Here is a 21,046-nt window from a genome sequence, read left to right on the forward strand (position 1 = left end):
AGGGTTAGAACCCCCACTCCAAAGAGACTATATAAACCAACACAACCAGGTCAGCTCGCATCAGATGCTGGAGCGGAGGCAGGAGGAGAGTGTTGAGAAATGACATCTACAAAGGGAAGAACAGCTTGTTCCCACCACAGTCTCCTCATTCTCTTCTCAGCATTGTCTTTAGCTGATGGCTTCAAGGCATTCTAGGGCTGCCTCAAGCACATGGCAGAGTCTCTAAAGATACCTCTAGAAATAGTGCCTGTTCCCAGATTGCTGGGCATTTTGCACCCTTCCATGCCTGCTGGGCCCTCCATGCCTATAAAGGAGGGTCTGTTAGAATGTGCAAAAAATCTGTGGTAGATGACAGCTACCACTGTTCTGGCTACATCCACACTAAGTCACTTCCAAGGGATTTTGAGCACCTTTGTTCCCATCCAGTACCAGGTTTATTGTTGTAACTGTGGCCCAAGAGATGTCGAAGGAATTAGAGCCTCCCAAATCCACACTGAGGCAGACACACAGAGACTGGACTTGTTCAGATCATCTTCCAGCCTCCAAATGCTTCTGTTAAATGCCTTTATTTCAGTTGGAACCAGCTCTCTCAGTTTGTGGACATGCTATCTCCAGGAGCACAAGGAACTGAAGATGGTGTCTGAAGGACAGTTGAGAGCCCACGCTGGATGTGTCCAGTGCAGCTGTGCACTCTGTAACTACAGTGGTGGGCGTGAGCCGATCATCCTGGCTCCAGCCTGGAGAGGTCCAAACAGCAACTGAAGATCCTCCCTTTAAGGAAACAAATGTTTTAGTTGAGAGACCGACTCCATTGCTTAAAGGACTCCAGGGTGACGCTACCCTCCCTCAGCCTCTGTGTTCCACCCACAAGAAGGAAGCAGTGAAACCACAGATTTTTTCAGGCAGCATTCTTCTGGCCTCTCCTATTACCAGCCTTCAGAGGACATCAGAGCTGCTGAGAGAAGCAGAGGTTCCGGTGATGATTCTCTGCCTTTGCTGCTGCTGCTGCTACTGTCTCTTGTCCACCACGTGGTGTCGGGGGTAACCTGGCAGAACCTCCAAAGGCTTTGTGCTCTTCTAGCCCACCCACTTTTGGCAACTGCCTTATTTTTGGGAGGCCTGGACTCTGATTAGCTTGGATCATTAGAGCCTAGAAATTTACAAGAGGTATTCTATCCAGTTCCAGTCCCCTTCCGGTCCAGCCCTTCCCCCCCATTCCTTTGCAGAGCTCCTTTACATGTGATTTTGTTAAAACAATAAGTTGATATCTTTCTGCCACTTAGAGAAGTGCAAGAGGTGCCCTCAGAGTTCAGAAGCAGGGCAGTTTTATTCCAACTATTTCACCATCCCTAAGAAGAAAGGAGGTTGGTGTCCTGTTTTTGGACTCTTGACTCATCATCCTCAGATCGGGGGCCATACTGTATCTTCCCATGCTACAGCAGTAAGATCCTGTAAGGACCTTATTTGTGGTTGCCCTCAGATGGAGGGCCTCAGGTATTAGCACAGTTGATTAATCCCACTGCAGAGCCCTTAGCAACTTGTTTTCTTTGCCACTTATCTAGGACGACTGACATTTTAGTGACCAGTAAGTACATCACCTTAACAGGCAGAGGGAATGGCGCCCTCATGGCAGGGGCCCTTTTATATCATGTTTTCACAAGTACAGGATCTCTCAAACCTCAACCCACGTTTTTTCCCAAAGTTGTGTTAGAATTTCATGTGAACCAATTGATTTATTTCCAAGTGGTCTTCGCCAAGCCTCACTCAGTGCCCTTTTAGAACTGTCTTTCTACGTTGACGGGACAGACTCATTCAGGAATACCCGTGGGCTCTGTGTTTTGGCCTTTGTAAGGAGTACAGGTTGAACCTCTCTGGTCCTGCAACATCTGTGGTCCGGCATGAGTTTAGTTAGCCGATGTCCACTTATCATACGTGTAGCCAAGTTTCCCTTGGCCCCATAAAATTTGTTTCCAGCCACCAGTCCTGGCTCTGTGTTTTATGCTGTCAGTTAGCTCTTAATTTACCCCTCAATGTCTTAAGAGCCCAGGAAGCAGTGGAAATGTTGGTAAAGCTGCTAGACAGTATTGACCTCCTGTGGTTTGGCAAATTCTCTGGTTTGGCACCGGTCAGGGCTCGAGGGTGCCAGACTAGAGAGGTTCCACCTGCATTAGGCAATATCCTCCCAGAGTCTCCATGTGTATAAAGACACAGTAAGAGTCAGCCAGGTAAGATCCACCTGACCACTTGAGAGCTCAGACAGCCTCTGCTGCCTGTTGGCAGACTGTCCCTGTTTCTGAAACTGTGAAGACAGCTACATGGAGCTTGGTCCCTATGTTTACAAGGCATTGCTCCTTTTGTCAGAAGCTTGCAAGTGGGATTGGTCCTGCAATCATTGTTTAGGTAGCACTGCTAATACCCACCTCTAGATGGACAGCTAACAGCTCATTAGCCACTGAACACTTGGCAAGATAGCAATGCATAGGCATGATGTCTGTTGCAGGTAGCTTGTGTTCTCCTGGCATCTCGGACCTTCTGCCAGAAAGCCCTACAAATCCGTGCGCAAAAGGTTTGGGCTGATCCAAGTTCTCTTACTTGCCTTCTGCAAAAAATGTTTTTGGCTACCTTTCTCACCTGTCTCAATCTGATTCCATCCAGGTATGTCTAGCCTATTTCCACTTAGGTCTGGGAAGCCCCTTGTCAGACTCCCATAAGGCTTGATACTTGGGGGGGGGGGATGAAAAAACATTAAACTCCCCACCACCACCCCCACACACACTCTTGCGTTGTGGAACACTACTGTTGTATCATCAAAGCTGATGAACTTTCCTTGGGAACCATGTTTTTCAGGGAGTTTAAATGTCTTTCTTGAAAGGGCATTTTAGTATTGGTGACGTCAGCCACAAAGTGCTGTAGTGACTATCCTTGTAAAACCTGGTAGACGGTGTCTGAGTGGTGCTGCAGACTCATCTCAGAGTGCTCTGAAGCAGCACATTGAGTTCCATCTTAATGAACTTATTCCCCTATCACCACTCACCAGCATGGCATGCCCCCCATGCAAGAGAAGCATGTTTCTGTGTGTGTCACTCAAACAGTCCAAGGTGGGATGTATCTGGCTCTACCTGGAGCAGACTAGACTCTTTAAAAAAAAAAAAAATCCACCCAATTCTTTTTCTGTTCATACCAGTTTGCTAGGTAACATTGTGACCCGTGGGACCACATCTAAATGGATACCTGATTGCTCTTATGACGTGCTGGCCTGAAACAAGAAGACCTTGTAAAAAAACTCCAAGACAACATAGTCACCATAGTCTGCCCCAAATATTTAATCAATTACATCTGCAGAGTAGCTACATGATCTTCCTTCTGCAGACTCACACATTATTGCTTGAATTTGGCCTCTAGAATAGAGATTCTACTCCAGACCCAATTTCAAAGATAGGAGAGGCCAAACCGTCTTCCTTCCTCTTGCCTCCAAAACAGTCTTTAATTAAAAAAAAACACCCTTATTTTCAGTTGGCAATCTTTTGCATAAAGAAGTTTTGATTGTGCTGTCCTTCCGCAGACTTGAGGGTATTTTTAAGAGATATCTTTCTTTTATATTTGCAGGGAAAAAGCAGCACGTGCTGGCAGGGGAAGAGAGAGGTTTCCAATGTTTTTTACATTAGTGACATTGTTGCAACTTGTACCTAATTCTGTAAATTCAATCATTAGGAAGGGAAGATTATGAAAGGAAAAGATTCTTTTGTAGGATTCCTCACACATTTACTTCCTATTAGGATTTGGTGGTTTTAACTGAAAACCTTTCAGAGTGTTATTTTTGGTTCTTGATGCATTTGTAGTTATGTATGCTGGGACCTTCCACCAGAGTAATAGAAAATGGACGGACTAAAAGGGTTAGGAGGGTAGTGTTTATAGTTGGCAGAGAGTGATGGCTAATAGGGATCTGGCTTGTCTTTATCCCGATAGAGCTGTGCTTAGGATTCAGAAAACTTTAAGAGCTGATGGAATTCCCCATTTATTGTGCTATGGAACAGACCAAGTAGTAAGAATATCCCTTTAAGGTCTCTTCAGAGAAGCAGACATACGGGTTATTCAGTCTCTTGTTGAAAAGATTGTCACCCCTTGTCCGTCCCTTTCCCCCTCACCACACAAACCATTCTGGTGTCTAGATGAAACTTACCTGGCTTCTATAGCCTTTCTGTGGGTGGACTAACTTCCTCTTTTGAAGTGTGCTCATTGGGATCCTGTTTTGATTCTCAGCAGCATTGTCCACAAAAGCTCAATGTTACCCATCTGTTACAGCATGGATGGGCAACCAGGAATGGTGGGTGAACCACAAGAGTGATACTCCTTCACCTTAGTGGGCCACCGCAGCTCGTGACTCAACGGGGGTTCCACCTGCAGGGCCCCCGATCTGCTCCCCCACACACCTCTGGAGCATCGGAGCCCAGCACTTAACTGCTTCTCCCCCTTCCTCTCAGCACTTTCAGAGCCTGCAAATCACCTGCTTTGCACTCTGTGCCCACTTCTTCCCCTCCCTCCCAGAGCTGGAACACCACTTGCAGCATTCTAGCTCTGGGAAGGGGGGGGAGCAGGGGACAGAGTGCGAATCAGGCGATTCACAGGCTCCAGATGTGCTGGGAGGGTAGGGGAGAAGCAAATAAGCATGGGGCTCTGGCTGGCCCAGTACATGAGACATGTAGGGGAGGGCGTAGGCAGGGGTTCTGTGGGCCACAAGTGGAGCCCCAGCGGGCTGCATGTGACCCATGCGCTGCAAGTTGCCTGCATTGGTCTACAGCAACCTCTGATTTTGACATGTGCGTTTCACCTTTGGGCTGATGTCTGGCTGCTCCTAATACAACTGCAGAATTTTATCCCTTCAGGGTTTCTACTTTATAAGATGACAAAACCAGCTTGAGCTTGATGTGTTAAGATTTTTTTTGACTCACTTGCTCCTCCATCTTGAGATCTGTTTTCTCTTCATTCTAGAAGTCCAGTTCTTCTACCACCACCAACGAAAAGATTACCAAATTGTATGAGCTGGGTGGTGAGCCGGAGAGGAAGATTTGGGTAGATCGTTACCTAGCCTTCACTGAAGAGAAAGCCATGGGCATGACCAACCTCCCGGCTGTGGGCAGGAAACCTCTAGACCTTTACCGGCTCTATATCTCTGTAAAAGAGATTGGAGGACTGACTCAGGTGCGTGACCAGAAGTTCAGAAAGCCATCACAACCGTGATGCAAATGAGATGGCTGTACGTTTATATGTAGCCTCTGACTCAAAACTTCAATCATATAGGCAGCTGGATTCAAGCTTAACTCGAGTTGCTAATTGAGTTCTTCAGATTTAAATTGAATCTGCAACTTTAAAGTAGTGTCAATACCTTATTTCTAAAATCCAGTATCCTAGAATTAAGTGGATCTAATTGCAGTGCTTGAGAGTATTCTGACCTCACTGAGATCCACTTGGTGCTTTTCCTCACCCAGGCTGTAGAACAGCAGTGAGGCCCTGTTTGCATCACTTATTAGTGTTGCTGCATATGGGCTGCCTGCTGATCTCCTGGCTACTTCAGTTTGCTGCTCGCTGTTACCCCTCTCTGAATCTCCCTTTCCTTTGAGCCAGGCAAGCAGAGGCTTACTGCTTTGGTTTTGATCCACAGTTTCAGCCCAACTGTGTGGCTGTTGTGCTTGCTACCTGTTTTGCTGGTATCTAGTTGGGAAATATGGCTCTGGGGTATATCCCCTAGAAAAGGGAAATGGCTTGAATTTTATATTCTGACCCTCTTTTCTTTGGGGTGTGTGTGTGTGCAGGTCAATAAAAACAAGAAATGGCGTGAGTTAGCCACCAATCTTAATGTGGGCACGTCTAGCAGTGCAGCTAGTTCTTTGAAGAAGCAGTACATCCAATGCCTCTATGCCTTTGAGTGCAAGATTGAACGAGGCGAAGACCCACCCCCAGACATCTTTGCAGCTGCTGATTCAAAGAAGTCCCAGCCCAAGATACAGCCCCCATCTCCAGGTGAGTATAAAGACTATAGACAAGATGCCCTATATTCTGCAGCAAATTGGATTTAAATTCCTCTTTTCTACTGTCACATGAAATTTCTTATGACGATATCTGAAGTGTTCAAATTGAGGCTTTTAATGGGCTCCGTGTATATGACTAGTGCAGTGAATAAAGTATTCCTTGTGGTATGTGCATCTTCTTGCAGTGCTCATCCCGGCGGGTGCAAATGTGAGTCCTTCAGTAAGAGTGTCCATTGGCCTGCATCTTCAGGGCCATGTGGGGTGCGGCAAGCTGACCACCTAACCTGTTTCTTTTCTGCTGCTTGCAGATTGGGAAGGAGCCCTCATGCATGTGGCCTTCTAGTGATGTCTGTCCTTTGTTTGCAGATGCTGTAAATAGTTGTATTAGTTCCTTTTATTAATTAGTAAAGTCTTAAACTGTTAGCTGATAGGCTTGGGATTCTCCCTTCCATTTCTCCAGCCATCGGGGCACTTAAACCTAGAGAAGACATAGACATGGCTTGGGAGTCACTCATAGTAAATACTTAGAGACCAGCACTCAAAGAAAAGTGTATGGTTCCTGTGGTGACTGTGACCTTTCTTTCTCCTCTTGTTTGGATCCTCACATGGCTCATGGCAGAGTGGCAACTGTAGAGGTGGCCAGTCTGCACTGCCCCTTATGCCCTGCAGCACAAGAAGGCATCAGGTGCTGGCACAGACCAGCAGGCACTGCTGAAGGATTTCCAGTCCTTGGCATACTGAGCACATGCCTGCCTGCAGTGCATATCCATAGGGACCACATTAACGGAGACTCTTTGGTACTTGGCTTGTGTGCTGCCTCCAAACATTTAATATTCCGCAGGCTTTTGCCCTGACAGAACTGTTTGGAGGAAGGGGCAAGTGGGGGATCATGGCCTGGAGAAGGCTCTTTGAGGTGACTTCTGTATATTTGAGCAGCATTGCATCCAGCTGTGGTTTGCGATCTTCTGGGAAAGTAGCACCTTATGCTCACCAAAGCACTGAATACTTGAAGCTTGCCTTCCAGGCCTGTGTAATCAGATATTGCCTCGGTTGCTTACTTTCCTACAGCTAGCTGCTGGCCTAGGGCTGTGCGCCTACAAACGATTTTTTTTTTAAATACCAACTCGTTGGGATGGTTTTGGTTGTAGACAAGTTGGGTGAGCTTTAGAGTAGGCTATGAAGTAGACTGTTGTGTAGTTTTGTTTCCTGGAGAGTCTCTAGATTGTTCTTGAGCATCATGTCTGATCCAGCCAGTAAAGACCAGGAAAAAAGTATGGGTTTAAGCAGTGCACTTTGAGCCCTGTGTTCTTCCCAGAATATGGTGCCTTCTGTAGAGATGGAAGGCCACTCCCTAGGTGGCTGTTCTGAACATGCCAAACCTTGAACCTCTACTGCGAAATACCAGGTAAACTCAGCTGTTCCACAGCCTCCCTCTCAAGTCAGATCATTAGGTGCAGTTTGTTTGCTTTGAAACACCTTCATGAGGGAATGGGAGAATCCTTGGTTCTGGGATGGGCTTCTTTGTTCAGCTCCAGAACAGTGCAACAGTCCTGCTTTGAGAGTACTCTACTTGTACTCTCAAATCAAATCTGGTCAGTCCTGGTTGTGTGAACCCTTTTAGGCACCACTGGGACCTTTCTCTCAAAGGCCTCTCAGGTCCTTGGCATTTTTCTCTGCAGATGCTGCTGCTTTCTCCCATCCTCACCATTTATCGGTGGCCAGTTGAGAAGCCTGTTGCTTTGTCCTTTCTCAAAAGGGCCACGGGCAACCACCAGAACCGTCTTTGTCTCTTTAAATTGTTCTCTCATCTCTCTTCACCTGTGGCTCATATCCACAGTGTAACATGTCTGTACTGAATAGGGCTGAAGTCATATTTGATAGCAAAACTTCTGCTTTGCTTGAATACTATCACATCTGCCCCCTTACGCCTGATGACTGCAGATAGTTTCGGGAGTTGCTGGTTTGAATAAATGTCTTGAGTAGAAGACTGTCAAAGTCCAGGAAGAAAATGCTGCCTGTATTGATATATACTGTATCTGAGACCAAGGAGAAGAACTTAGCTGTTGATTGATGCTGACACACACCTGCTACAGGCAACTGGCTGACCCCAGGATCTGCCCACAAAGAGATTCCTTGTACACGGTTCTATAGCAGCATTTTCGCACCTCTTCCATACTTGACTCAGACTCTTTGGGTGTCTCTGCAGCCAAAGGGAAGCTTTAATAGCACCAGGCTTTGTGGTTCTGCCCTTCTGACAAAACCAGAAAGATTTACTTATGGGGCCGAAAAACCATATTGCCTCAGGTAGAGGTGGCAGTGCAGTCAGTGCCTTTACGTTTTAGTTCCAGTGCAGGGATGAGCAGAAAATCCAGTGATCAGTATTTTTCCTGTTGAATTGGAGCAGGGATCTACTATGTGTATTTTCAACAATCCCATTGCTACCACCCGTGGGGGGTGGGGGGGAGAGAGTTTTGCTTGATCAGTCCAGTTTTTGGAACAGGAAATGTCTCCATATTTGCTACTTAGACTTCCAAGCCTCGTAACATGAGACAGCCATCTTCTCCTGCATCACAAATCAGTCTCTTCACCTAGCTGCTTGGATCACAGGACATGGATTTCTTTTCATCTAGCAAATTCTGCAAGGCAGCAAAGTATTTCCTTGCAGACCAAAAACCAGGACTATGTAGCCCTTTAAAGACTAACAAGATGGTTTATTAGGAGATGAGCTTTCGTGGGCCAGATCCACTTAGCCTTCCCTATTGAAATTCTACTCCCAGAAGTGGATAAAGGTTTTCCTCTCGCAGCAGTGGATAGTAGTCTGTCACCATACTCTGTATTCATATAATCTTGTATTAACTTCTACCTGTATCTGAAACATCAGCCGTGTGATATCCTTGAACAAAATGCACTTGTTTGCCACCTCAGAATACCACTCTCTCCCACAGGCAACTGAAGCGTTTAGCCACAGTCCCAAGAAGCCTAAAAAAACTGGGTAATGTCTTTTCTCCATTCAGGAAACCTGTCCCCATATGGACATAACTTCACTGTATTCCACAGGATGAAACTACTTTTGTCATTAGGCAAAAATTTTGCCTAAAGCAGCATCTGAGTTAAACTTAAACCAGACCACCCGTCTCTTCCAAAAACCTCATTCTTTCCAGCAAGGAAAGGAAGCTACGTAACCAAGGCATTAAGAGGGTTCTGAGTGAGTTTGGTTAGGACTAACACATCTAGGAAGTCACTTAATTTGCGATGGCTTTTGGAGATTTCCTCTTGCTCCCGGTGAGTGGACTAGCTTGTGTATAGCTGCTTCTTTTTGCTTAGCTTAGCTTAAGGGAATGTGATTCTCACGACTTGGCCTTCTAGGGATAAGGTGGCATTGATGGCTGATTTTGGTGATGGAACTCTGTGGGTCTGCTGCCTGCACCTCATTGTGCGTTTATGCTGTAGTAACCTTGACGCAAAGCCGATAGCTGGGTGGTCCTCTCAGAATTGTCTCTGCATATTCATGTTGTTCACTCGCTTTTCACAACATTGACTCCAGACCTCAATGCCTCAGGTGGGTGCTCATCCTGTCCCACCAAGTTCCTGATGCCCAGACTGGGAGCATCTCGCAAATGGGAGTGCCCAGGGGCAACTCTCAGAACATTTCTTTTTGGCAGCTGGGTAGCCGGCAGTGGGGCATGTGGTACCCAGGCAGGCAGAGTTAGGTTTGGCAACTGACAGCAGTTTGACCCTTAGAACTGAGGGGGCAGCTGTGGCTTCATCTCTGTGTCTCTGAGATGACTCTTGGTGGGAGCGAGCTGTGCCCTACTTATCCATCACTGAATGCTTTTAAACTCCCGTTGCTGGCATGTGAGGTTAACACTCCCTGAAGATGGATAGAGGTGGGTCGTATTCCTCAGAGCTGTTGCTTCATGCTGTTTGCGGACTGCTCAGTTCACCTTTGATTGCTGGTCCTTGGGCTGTGACGAGCGCTTTCCATGTTTTCTTGCCTTAATGGAGGCTTAGATTCTAATGCAGAGTTGTGCGCTAAGTGATGTGTTTCGTAGCTGTAGGATCTTCCCAGGAGCGTGTGATGGGGTAGCGCTACTAGACTGTATTGAAATCTGTGCCCCGCTCAGGCAAGCCGTTCTGGAAAACAGTGTGCAGAATCCCCCCGCCCCCTGCCCCACAAAGCTGCGTGCTTTGTGTGCCCAGGAAGCTGGCTCCTGGGCAGTACAGTCTGGGCTACTGCCCCTCCCTTCCAGGCCTCCTTGGGCTGTTGAGTGTGAATGGCTGGGTGTCCTCTGGGAGGTGGAGTTGGCTGGTCTCCAACAGTTTGTGAATTAGTGAGTGGGAGGGACAGCAGGGGGCTGTCCAGCACAGGGACTGTCCCCAGCCTGGAGACCAGCCCTGAATTCCCAGGGGAGCCTGGTGCTGACATGCTAATGAATAGTGAAGCAGGGTGTGGGGGGAGGGTTATGAATGAAGCTCCCTGCTGAGCTGGACTGCCCGCCCTTCGGGCTGGAAGGGGGGGGGGGACAGGGTGCCAGGAAGGTGGGGCATAAACAAACATGACCTGCCAGTGACCTTAGAGGATTTTAATGAATAGCTGAAATGACTCATCAACCAGCAAGGCTGAAGCTGAGGGATATCGGATGCCGGGAATGGTAACTAATGGAAACATTAATTAAGGGTTCGGCTCTTGCCAGCTGCAAGGAGAGTAGCAGTAGTTCTGCAGGAATAGTGGGACTTAAGCACATTGTGTGCTCCCTTACACATGGGGACCTAGGGTTTTCATTGGGTTTGTCCTGGCCTCTGTCTCAAGGGATCCCGAGTAGCCACTTCTTGGCTTTTGTCACTTGTTGAAAGTGCTCTTCTTTCTCTGGTCTGTTCCTAAGGGTCTAGCCCAGGGTGAGAAGCTTTTTTGGGTTGGGCCACTGACCCACAGAAAAATCATTTGGGGGCTGCACACAAGTGAGAAACAAAAAAACCCACCCCTCAGGGGCTGGATCCAGGCAAGCTGGGGGCTGCCTTAGGTTCCCTACCCCTGGTCTAGCCCAAAATGGTTTAGGAGTGCCCCATGAATTATCCTGAACAAGCCCCCCACCAGCAGGGCAAGTCGGATCAGGGAACCTTGCTGTACAGTCAGTGCCCGTCACTGAAGGCAGTGGAGTGTCCATTTCATAAAGGACGTGAGCCGTACAGAAACCAGACTCACGAAGGTGCAGGGCTGCAGTGCTTGCCACTCTTGATATTGTGGTTGTCATGCTTGTGGGACAAACATTTTAATTCTGTGCCGCCTGGTACACTAAGCAGCTTCCTCTGTCAGTAGAGAGTCTGGGGGTAGGAGGTGTTTTAAAGGGGAGGAATAGGATGAGATGCTCTCTCTGATGGAGAAATATAAGGGCCTTAAGCATTGTCACAGGTGTGGGGGGGGGGGTCTGGAGAGCCAAGAGTCCATCCTGTACGCTGAGTTCATAGGCATGCCTCTCCTTCAGGGTGTGCATTGGGTTTTTTGAGTTGCTGACATTCTGGTGTGTTTTAGGGCAGCCTCTTCTGTCCGGCACAGAGCTGCTCATGCTGACTCTCCTGTTTCTTCTTGCAGCGGGTTCAGGCTCCATGCAGGGTCCTCAAACACCTCAGTCCACCAGCAGCTCTATGGCAGAGGGAGGAGATTTGAAACCACCAACGCCAGCATCTACACCACACAGCCAGATGCCCCCTTTGCCAGGCGTCAGGTAGTGCACTGCCACACTCTGTCCGCTGCAAGCAGAGAGCCTGTGGGGCAGGCAGGGTTGCTAATGGTCACTAGCAGTGTTGAGTTGGGGCCAAAGGGAGCTTTTGCTCAGTTGCAGTAGTCATGCTCATTTTGTGACCTCCATAATCCGGGTGTCCCTGATTTGGGAACACCTGTGGTTCAGACCCGGGCAGGGGGAGGAGGAAGTGGCTCTGTGGTGATACTCTCCTCCCTCCCCTCTTCCCCCCCCCCAGCTGGAGGAATGGCAGCACAGTGAAGCACTGGTCTGGAGGCTCTCCTCTCCTCTCCCCCCCACTCCCATGATGACGAGGGGGCAGTGCCTGGGAGTAGCACTGTGTGTCCCCAAGAGCAGGGTGCCAGGTCCTAGGCGCCTCCTCCCCCTCACACTGACCCCACATTCTCCCTCCCCCCCAACACTCCTTCCCTTTCTCCCTCCCAGACCCTGCACTCTCATCCCCCATGTGCTCCTGCACCCTTCCTGCCTCCAGACCCCACACCCCTACCCCCAATGCCTAAGGTTGCTGGATTATGGAGGTTCCAGGGTAACTGGAGTGAACCTGTGGTAGTGGCAATGATAGCCTATCATGTAGGTAATCATTGCCCTTCTTTTGGTGGGTCTGTCAGGAGGGGGATACGATCGGCATCTCCTAAGGCGGCGGGAGAGGAGTGGCACAGGACTTTGTTCTAAGCAGTATGTTCTTGTGTTCTGTTAGGAGCAACTCTGTGGGGCTCCAGGATGCCTTTGCAGATGGCAGTGACCCAACGTTCCAGAAGCGGAACTCCATGACTCCAAATCCAGGGTACCAGCCCAGCATGAATACCTCTGACATGATGGGTCGCATGTCCTATGAGCCAAACAAGGATCCCTATAGCAGTATGAGGAAAGGTGATTAAGCTTTTAATGCTATTGAGCTATCTAACTCTTGACAGTGCAGTAGGGATCTATGCAGCCCCTGCGCTGGAGCCATGTGCTGCTCATCCATCTCCAACAAAAGGAGAGAAGATTTTTCTGATTCCAAGGTGAACTTGCTGTGCTGATTTTTTTTTTCTTCCCCTCCTCCCCTTCCCACTCTCTCCCAGCTCCAGGAAGTGATCCTTTCATGTCCTCAGGGCAGGGCCCCAACACTGGTATGGGTGACCCTTACAATCGTGCTGCAGGTCCAGGGATGGGTAACATGGCCCTGGGACAACGGCAACATTACCCTTATGGAGGTCCTTACGACAGAGTGAGGTGAGGGCTGATATCTTTTCATCACTGCAGCGACTGCCTTGGTAGCCTCTTTCCTCTAGAGGAACAAAGAAGCAGTCTTGACCAAGTGTATTTGTTTGTGTAGGACGGAGCCAGGAATGGGACCCGAGGGCAGTTTAGGAACCGGAACTCCCCAGGCCAACATTATGCCTTCCACCCCTGACTCAGGGATGTACTCCCCCAGCCGCTATCCGCAGCAGCAGCAGCAGCAGCAGCAACGGTAGGTGTTGGCTGGGGCCAAACAAACAGCATTTACCAGTTAGTAGAAGTGACTGCCTCCTACAACTGAAAGTGGGCTCAGAAACCCTCATCGTTAAGTGTGCACCTGGTCAGAGGTAACGTACCTGTTAATTCTCTCTGCAGACATGATTCCTATGGCAATCAGTTCTCCACTCAAGGCACATCCTCTGGCACCCCCTTTCCCAGTCAGCAAACCTCTATCTACCAACAGCAACAGCAGGTGAGCTCCCCAGATGTCTCCACTTTCTTCGAGAGAAGCAAGGGGTGAATTTCCTTTGGAAAGTTGTCAAAAGCAAATTGTTTTCTGAACTAGCTATCTGATGTACTGATTGATATGTAATACGCAGCAGTTACATAATGTGCATACATCCAAGTATTATCCTAGTATCATAGAATACCAGAACTGGAAGGGACCTTGAGAGATCGAGTCCAGTCTCCTGCCCTTGCAGCAGGACCAAGCACCATCTAGAGCATTCCTGAGAGAAATGTCTAGCTAACATGTTTTAAAAATCTCCAGGGATGGAGATTCCACAGCCTCCCCAGGCAATTTATGCCAGTATTTAATCACCCTGACAGGCAGGAAGCTTTTCCTAATGTCCGACCTAAATCTCCCTTGCTGCAGTTTAAGCCCATTGCTTCCTGTCCTATCCTTGGGGGTTAAGGAAAATAATTTTTCTCCCTCCTCCTTGCAACACCCTTGTAGGTGCTTGAAAGCTGCTCTCATGTCCCCCCTCAGTCTTCTCTTTTCCAAACTAAACAAACCCAGTTCTTCCAGTCTCCCCTCATAGGTCAGAGTTTTGTGTCAAACATTTCCATATTACTAATAGTGTTCAAGTAGTTATTAAGTTGGGTTTTAATGTGCCTTGTATTGTGATTTTGCACAGTGTGTACAATGTGTAGACCTAATACCCAGTGTTCTGTGAAGAGGGGGGCTCTTCAGAGCAAAGCTAGTACAATTGCCAATTCAGATACCAGGAGCCAGAAAGTTTCACTTGGGGTTTGTTCTCCCTGTAATCCTCCTGTCTGACCTTCTGTGGTATCTCTAACAGCCAGGGGTCTAGTCCACAGATTTGTCTAGGATTTCATGGGTGGCCTCACTCTCACCCCTCAGTGGGTCTAGGCAGCAGCCGCTGACCTGGATCTTTCCATGCACCCAGGATTTTCTTGGATGCTTCAGTTGCTGAGCTGGTTGCTGAAGTTTTGGGGGTTCCGTCCATCCCCAGGAGTGGGGTTTTTATAGCTACCCATGGTGTGTGTTTCAGAGACGTGTTAGCGTAACAAGGATAAACACAAAGAAAGGAGATTTAACTTGCTGTTCATGGTGATGTCTCCATCAGTGCCTTATTTTCCTTGTATGTTTGGGAGAGAAGCTGTGCGGCTTGTGAGCTTGCAGAGGGCACTTGCAGATCTGCGCTAAGAATAATTTCAACTGCATTGCCATTTGTTTGGCTTTGCAACCAGAGCCACCAGGCGCTGGGCCAAGGGTTTCAGTTACTTCGCTTCTCAAGTGTCTTCCTGGAGCTCAAGGCCTTTGCGCTGAAACCTAGATGGGCAGCACCCTGGGTAGGCCACAGGAGTGGGAATTGAGATGTGGGTTTTAATCCTGGCGGTGCCGTGGTCTCACTTACTTCCCCATGTAAAAAAGGAGCCACTGTCACTTCTGTAAGATGCTTTGAGTTCTAGGATGAAAGGAACAATTAAAAGTTCAAGCTTTCAGTGTAGTTTTTGATGCACCCCCTAGCTGAGATTTCAGTCGAAACATCTATTTTGCCATCCAATGTATGGAAAAACTGGAACAGGATCTGCCAAAGCCCCTGACACTGACCAGAATGGAACTGATGCACAGACTGTACTGTGTGGTGACACTGTACTAAAGGTTGAGAGGCTGAGCCCTTGATATAGGCAAGTCTTTCCTGCTGACCTTTAGCCTGAAAGCACCCTTGAGAAAGCAGCTAGGAAAACTCAAAATGCCTGAGAGTCTCTGTGGTGGGTTGTAAAATGTGGCGTTTGCTGTTTCTTCAGGTCACACATGGGAAGGTTGATCATGTTGACCCTTTAGCAAACCTCACCCCAGTGCAGGGTAGATCACAGTATTCATGTGACTGGGGGACCCAGTCCCACCTGGGGCTATGTAGCTCTGCCCCAGAATTCACATTGTCATTAATGTTTTCTAAATCTACTCCATTGCCGACTGCTGTGTACCTCTTCCTTGTAGAATTACAAGCGCCCAATGGACGGCACTTACGGCCCACCTGCCAAGCGACACGAAGGGGAGATGTACAACGTACCCTACAGCACCGGACAGGGACAGGCACAGCAGCAGCTGCCTCCAGCACAGAGCCAACAGCCGAGCCAGCAGCAAAGTGCCCAGCCTTCCCCCCAGCAGGAGCTGTATAACCAGTATGGGAGTACATACCCTGCCACTGACCGCCGGCCTGCTGCAGGGCCGCAGAACCAGTTCCCATTCCAGTTTGGCAGAGACAGGGTCTCGGCTCCCCCAGGCTCCACCACGCAGCAGAATATACCACCTCAGATGATGGGTGGTCCCATGCAGCCTACTCCAGAGGGCCTGCAGCAGGGCAGCCTATGGCAGGGGCGTAATGAAATAGGGTACAGCTATCCAAACAGGCAGAGTTCCGGCTCTGCGGCGCAGGGGCCTGCTTATCACGGAGTGAATCGAACAGATGACATTCTCCATTCAGAGCAGAGGGTCAATCATGAGGGACCATGGCCCTCCCATGGGAACCGCCAGCCTCCTTATGGTCCTTCTGCCCCGGTACCCCCACTGACAAGACCCCCACAGCCGAACTACCAGACCCCTCCTAGCATGCAGAATCACATTCCTCAGGTATCCAGCCCAGCACCTCTGCCCAGACCTCTGGAGAACCGCACCTCGCCCAGCAAATCTCCCTTCCTGCACTCGGGGATGAAAATGCAGAAGGCAGGGCCTCCTGTCCCTGCCTCACACATAGCCTCAGCAGCCGTACAGCCGCCCATGATACGACGGGACATCACCTTCCCACCTGGCTCAGTGGAAGCTACGCAGCCTGTGCTGAAGCCAAGGAGACGGCTGACAACAAAAGATATTGGTAAGACTTGGCTCCCGCTCTGCTGTCAGCCGTTGGAGGTGATGTGTCAGAGGGACCATCGGCGCTGTTGGGAAGGGGAGCCATCAAGGGAAATCAATTTTCGGTGGTTTTGTCTGTATAACTGCCTCCTCTCCCCCCCTACCCCAGATATTTGGCTTGTCTGCACTGTGGTCTGCAGAACCCTGTGGAATGGGCTGTGCTGTCCATGGAAACGAAGCAACATTGACTGTAGGTCTCTTGTTTCTCAAGCCCAGGAACTGGAAGTATCGTATGTTTATATTTCAGGAACTCCTGAAGCCTGGAGAGTGATGATGTCTCTGAAGTCGGGGCTGCTGGCTGAAAGTACGTGGGCCTTAGATACCATAAACATCCTGCTCTATGATGACAACAGCATAATGACCTTCAACCTCAGCCAGGTGGGTTCAGATGCTCTGAGATGTAGGCCTTTTGATTCCAAGTGCTGACAAGATAGCAGAACCCTGGCGCTTTCTCCAGCTAGCGCCAAGCTTCCAGCCATCCCAGCATTTGCAGAAATTAAACGTGCCTGTTGTGTAGGCCAACCCTGAATACATAACTGCTCAGAGTCTGGGTACGTGCTACTTTGTCAGTGTACGTGTAACCCATGCACCAGCTGGGTGTGGTTCACTGTCTTATGTAGTGGCACTTACACCACTTAGAGAGAGAGAATGAATTTGTGAATGAGAGGTGTACAAACCTGCTCTCCCAGTGATGGTACAGCAGCATGCTGAAGGCTGCCTATCGTCTCTGCTGTTCTGCAACGCCACTTGTTTTCTTTAGCTGTCTGTCCTGGTCACGCCTCTCTTCCTGACGTTTGGGTGCCACTTTAAGGACATTAACCTTCTTCCTAAACTGCCTCTGGCTGAGTGTCTTGTCTCCTTCCTCTTCGCCACAGCAAAAACCATGCACTGAAATTTCTAAATACTGTTTCCCTTGGCACCCAGTGCTTGAAGGAAGGAGGTGATGACCAGGAAGGAGGTACAGGCATGTGTCCTTTGCTTGGTCAATGGTAAATACTGACCGAGCTCCCCCTATGCCCCCTTTATTTCCTTTCCTAGATGAGAACCCTCATATTTTCCAGTTTTCTCTTTGGCGTAGCACACACTGTAATGTATAGCCTGTATTCTAAGAAACTAATTGACAATACTGCTTCAACCCAGCCCTCTTCTGACCCACCTCCCCAGTAATGAAGTGAATCACCAGGTTTGGCTTGCACTCTGATGTGGGTTTTTTTCCACTCCCTCCCCTTGTTTTTTTTTTTTTCATATAGCTTCCAGGGTTGCTGGAACTACTGGTGGAATACTTCCGGCGTTGCCTGATAGAAATCTTTGGGATCTTAAAAGAATATGAAGTGGGAGATCCAGGACAGAAAACACTATTGGATCCTGAAAGGTTCTGCAAGTCTTCAAGTCCCCATCCTGAAGAGGGGGAGGAAGAGGAGGCACCACAGAGCCCTAACTACGAGGAGGAGGAAGAGGAGGCTGCATTTGCAAGTAAAGACAAAGCACCCGTAGAGAGCAGTGAGGAAAAACTAGTCAGTAAATTTGATAAGCTTCCAGTCAAGATAGTGCAGAAAAATGACCCATTTGTGGTAGACTACTCAGACAAGCTGGGGCGAGTACAGGAGTTTGAAAGTGGACTGCTACACTGGCGGATTGGTGGTGGAGATACCACTGAACACATTCAAACCCACTTTGAGAGCAAAATGGAGTTACTATTAACTCACAAACGAGCTTCCTGCAATTCTGTCTTGAGAAAATGTTCAGCAGCAGAGAGCAATCCAGGAACTAGAGAGGGGGAGAATCTGCCATCTGATGGTCCCCCGGAGAAAAGGATAACAGCTACAATGGATGACATGCTTTCGGCGCGGCCAGGCTCACTGGCGGCGGCGGAGGAGGAGGAGGAGGTCAAAAACTCGGCAGCAGCAAAGGAAAGCAGCAAATTTCCATTTGGCAGCAGTCCAGCTCAGAGCCACAGAAATATAAAAATTCTGGAGGATGAACCTCACAGTAAGGACGAGACACCCCTCTGCACCATCCTAGACTGGCAGGACTCTCTAGCTAAACGTTGCGTCTGTGTGTCTAACATCATCAGGAGTTTATCATTTGTGCCGGGCAATGACTTTGAAATGTCTAAGCACCCCGGTCTGCTGCTGATTCTAGGGAAACTGATTCTCCTGCACCACAAGCATCCGGAACGCAAACAGGCACCACTGACATATGAGAAGGAAGAGGAACAGGACCAAGGGGTGAGCTGCAACAAGGTGGAGTGGTGGTGGGACTGTTTGGAGATGCTGCGTGAAAACACGCTGGTTACACTGGCCAACATTTCCGGTCAGCTGGACCTCTCCCCTTACCCTGAAAGCATCTGTTTGCCTGTCCTGGATGGGCTCCTCCACTGGGCTGTATGTCCATCAGCAGAGGCCCAGGACCCTTTTCCAACCCTGGGACCTAACGCTGTCCTCTCCCCTCAGAGACTGGTTTTGGAAACTCTCAGCAAACTCAGCATCCAGGACAACAATGTGGATTTGATTCTTGCAACTCCTCCCTTTAGTCGCTTGGAGAAGGTCTATAGCACCATGGTGCGTTTCCTTAGTGACCGAAAGAACCCCGTGTGTCGGGAGATGGCTGTGGTACTGCTGGCCAACTTGGCGCAGGGTGACAGCCTGGCAGCCAGGGCAATTGCTGTGCAGAAGGGCAGCATTGGCAACTTGTTGGGCTTTTTGGAGGACAGCCTGGCAGCCACTCAGTTCCAGCAGAGTCAGGCCAGCTTGATGCACATGCAAAACCCTCCCTTTGAGTCAACGAGTGTGGACATGATGCGTCGGGCAGCTCGGGCGCTGCTTGCCCTGGCCAAAGTGGACGAGAACCACTCTGAGTTCACGTTATATGAGTCGCGGCTGTTGGACATCTCCGTGTCGCCTTTGATGAACTCGTTGGTTTCACAAGTTATTTGTGATGTACTGTTTTTAATTGGCCAGTCATGACAGCCGTGGGATGCCTATACCCCTGTGTGCGTGTGCGTGAGTGGAGAACTTAGAAACTGACTGTTGCCCTTTATTTATGCAAAACCACCTCAGAATCCACTGTCTGCCCTGCGCTGCCCTGCTTCTCCTTGGGGAAAGATGTCCCCCTTCCCTTTTCCCTTTACCCTACCCTCAACTCTGCCCTGAATCCCCAGTTAAAGGAGACAAAAGTTCTGCCTACGTAGAAGACTTTTTTATTTTAACCAAAGTTACTGTCGTTTACAGTGAGTTTGGGGAAAACGACTTGCCGTGTTATCACATCGACAGGCGCCACTTTCATAGCTGTTTTTAATGGTAAACTCTGAAGGACACAAGTGACTGCTGAACTCTGTGTGGTTTATCGTTGTACATTCACAATCTTGCAGGAACCAAGAAGTTACCGGTTGTGAACAGACCTTGTCCAATGGAGGCCTGTGCAGTAGAGTGTAGAACTTCATGTACTGTACACCTTAAACTGTAAACATACTGTAATAATGTCTCACATTGAAAAAAAAAAAACGCTGGATCAGCAGCAAGCTGTAGTTTTTAAAAATGTTTTTAGTTAATGTTGAGGAGAAAAAAAGGCTTTTCCCCCAAAGTATCATGTGTGAACCTACAACACCCTGACCTCTTTCTCTCTTCCTCCTTGATTGTATGAATAACCCTGAGATCACCTCTTAGAACTGGTTTTAACCTTTAGCTGCAGCCTGAACGCTGCCACGTGTGTATATATATATGACGTTGTACATTGCACATACCCTCCGATTCCTTGCAGTTTTGTTCCCCTCCCTGCCCCCCTTTATAGTATGACGAGTTAACAAGTTGATGACCTGCAAAAGCGAGACACAATTATTTAATCTCTTGCCAGACATCTCTCCCTGGAGGATGCTGTACAGGTCTTTGTGTATAAAGTCATTGCTGTCTCAGCAGCCAATCAACTTATAGTTTATTTTTCCTGTTTTTTTTGTTTTCTTTCTAATCGAGGTGTGAAAAAGTTCTAGGTTCAGTTGAAGTTCCTGATGAAGAAACACAATTGAGATTTTTCAGTGATGAATTCTGCATATTTGTATTTCAGACGATGTAGCTAAAAACTTGATGTAAATTCCTCCCTTTTTTCCTTTTTTGGCTTAATGAATATCATTTATTCAGTATGAAATCTTTATACTATATGTTCCACGTGTTAAGAATAAATGTACATTAAATCTTGGTAAGATGTTTGTAAGGGTTTTTATTTTTACTAGAAAAATGGATCCTATCCCTATCTCCATGGTTTGTCCGTTGTCCTGCCTTGCCAGCGGGGGGGGGGGGGGGGGGGGGTAAAATATAGATGAGTTATAGATTAGCCATAGTGGTGGTAAATTCAGCTTCATAAATATAAATCTTGCCTGGAGGGAAAATCTGAATTTTGTGGTGGAAACTTTGAAGTTAATAGGGAATCCATTCCTTGTAAGCTTAAATAGGAAAAGAGAACCATGTAGAGGGAGAAATAGTTGTCTTTTGATGTTTGAAAGAAGAAAACTTTATGGAGGGAGAGCTTTCTGTAAACTTTGTGTGGTGTCAAGCCCTTGGTGGAGAGGCAGGAACCTACCAACTGGTAAGAAACTGTTACAGATCCTGCTCAGCTAAGTATCAGAGGGGTCGCCGTGTTAGTCTGAATCTGCAAAAGCGACGAGGAGT

General features: G+C 48.3%; 1 protein-coding gene across 3 annotated transcripts in view; it reads left to right on the plus strand.

The window, feature by feature from the left end:
* Positions 1-20,580, plus strand: part of ARID1A (AT-rich interaction domain 1A) — an 87,578-nt gene extending 66,998 nt beyond the window's left edge. For all 3 annotated transcript variants that reach the window (XM_075908744.1, XM_075908745.1, XM_006139147.4), the window contains 10 exons: positions 4,990-5,199; positions 5,811-6,018; positions 11,617-11,749; positions 12,483-12,655; positions 12,850-13,000; positions 13,104-13,238; positions 13,382-13,478; positions 15,474-16,347; positions 16,633-16,763; positions 17,636-20,580. In XM_075908744.1, the coding sequence (XP_075764859.1) occupies positions 4,990-5,199; positions 5,811-6,018; positions 11,617-11,749; positions 12,483-12,655; positions 12,850-13,000; positions 13,104-13,238; positions 13,382-13,478; positions 15,474-16,347; positions 16,633-16,763; positions 17,636-19,351 (3,828 nt within the window). In that variant the 3' untranslated portion in view covers positions 19,352-20,580. The remainder of the gene's footprint in view (positions 1-4,989; positions 5,200-5,810; positions 6,019-11,616; positions 11,750-12,482; positions 12,656-12,849; positions 13,001-13,103; positions 13,239-13,381; positions 13,479-15,473; positions 16,348-16,632; positions 16,764-17,635) is intronic.
* The last annotated feature ends 466 nt before the right edge of the window (positions 20,581-21,046 follow it).

The sequence above is a fragment of the Pelodiscus sinensis genome, chromosome 25, assembly GCF_049634645.1.
Source record: "Pelodiscus sinensis isolate JC-2024 chromosome 25, ASM4963464v1, whole genome shotgun sequence".
Classification (NCBI taxonomy): domain Eukaryota; kingdom Metazoa; phylum Chordata; order Testudines; family Trionychidae; genus Pelodiscus; species Pelodiscus sinensis.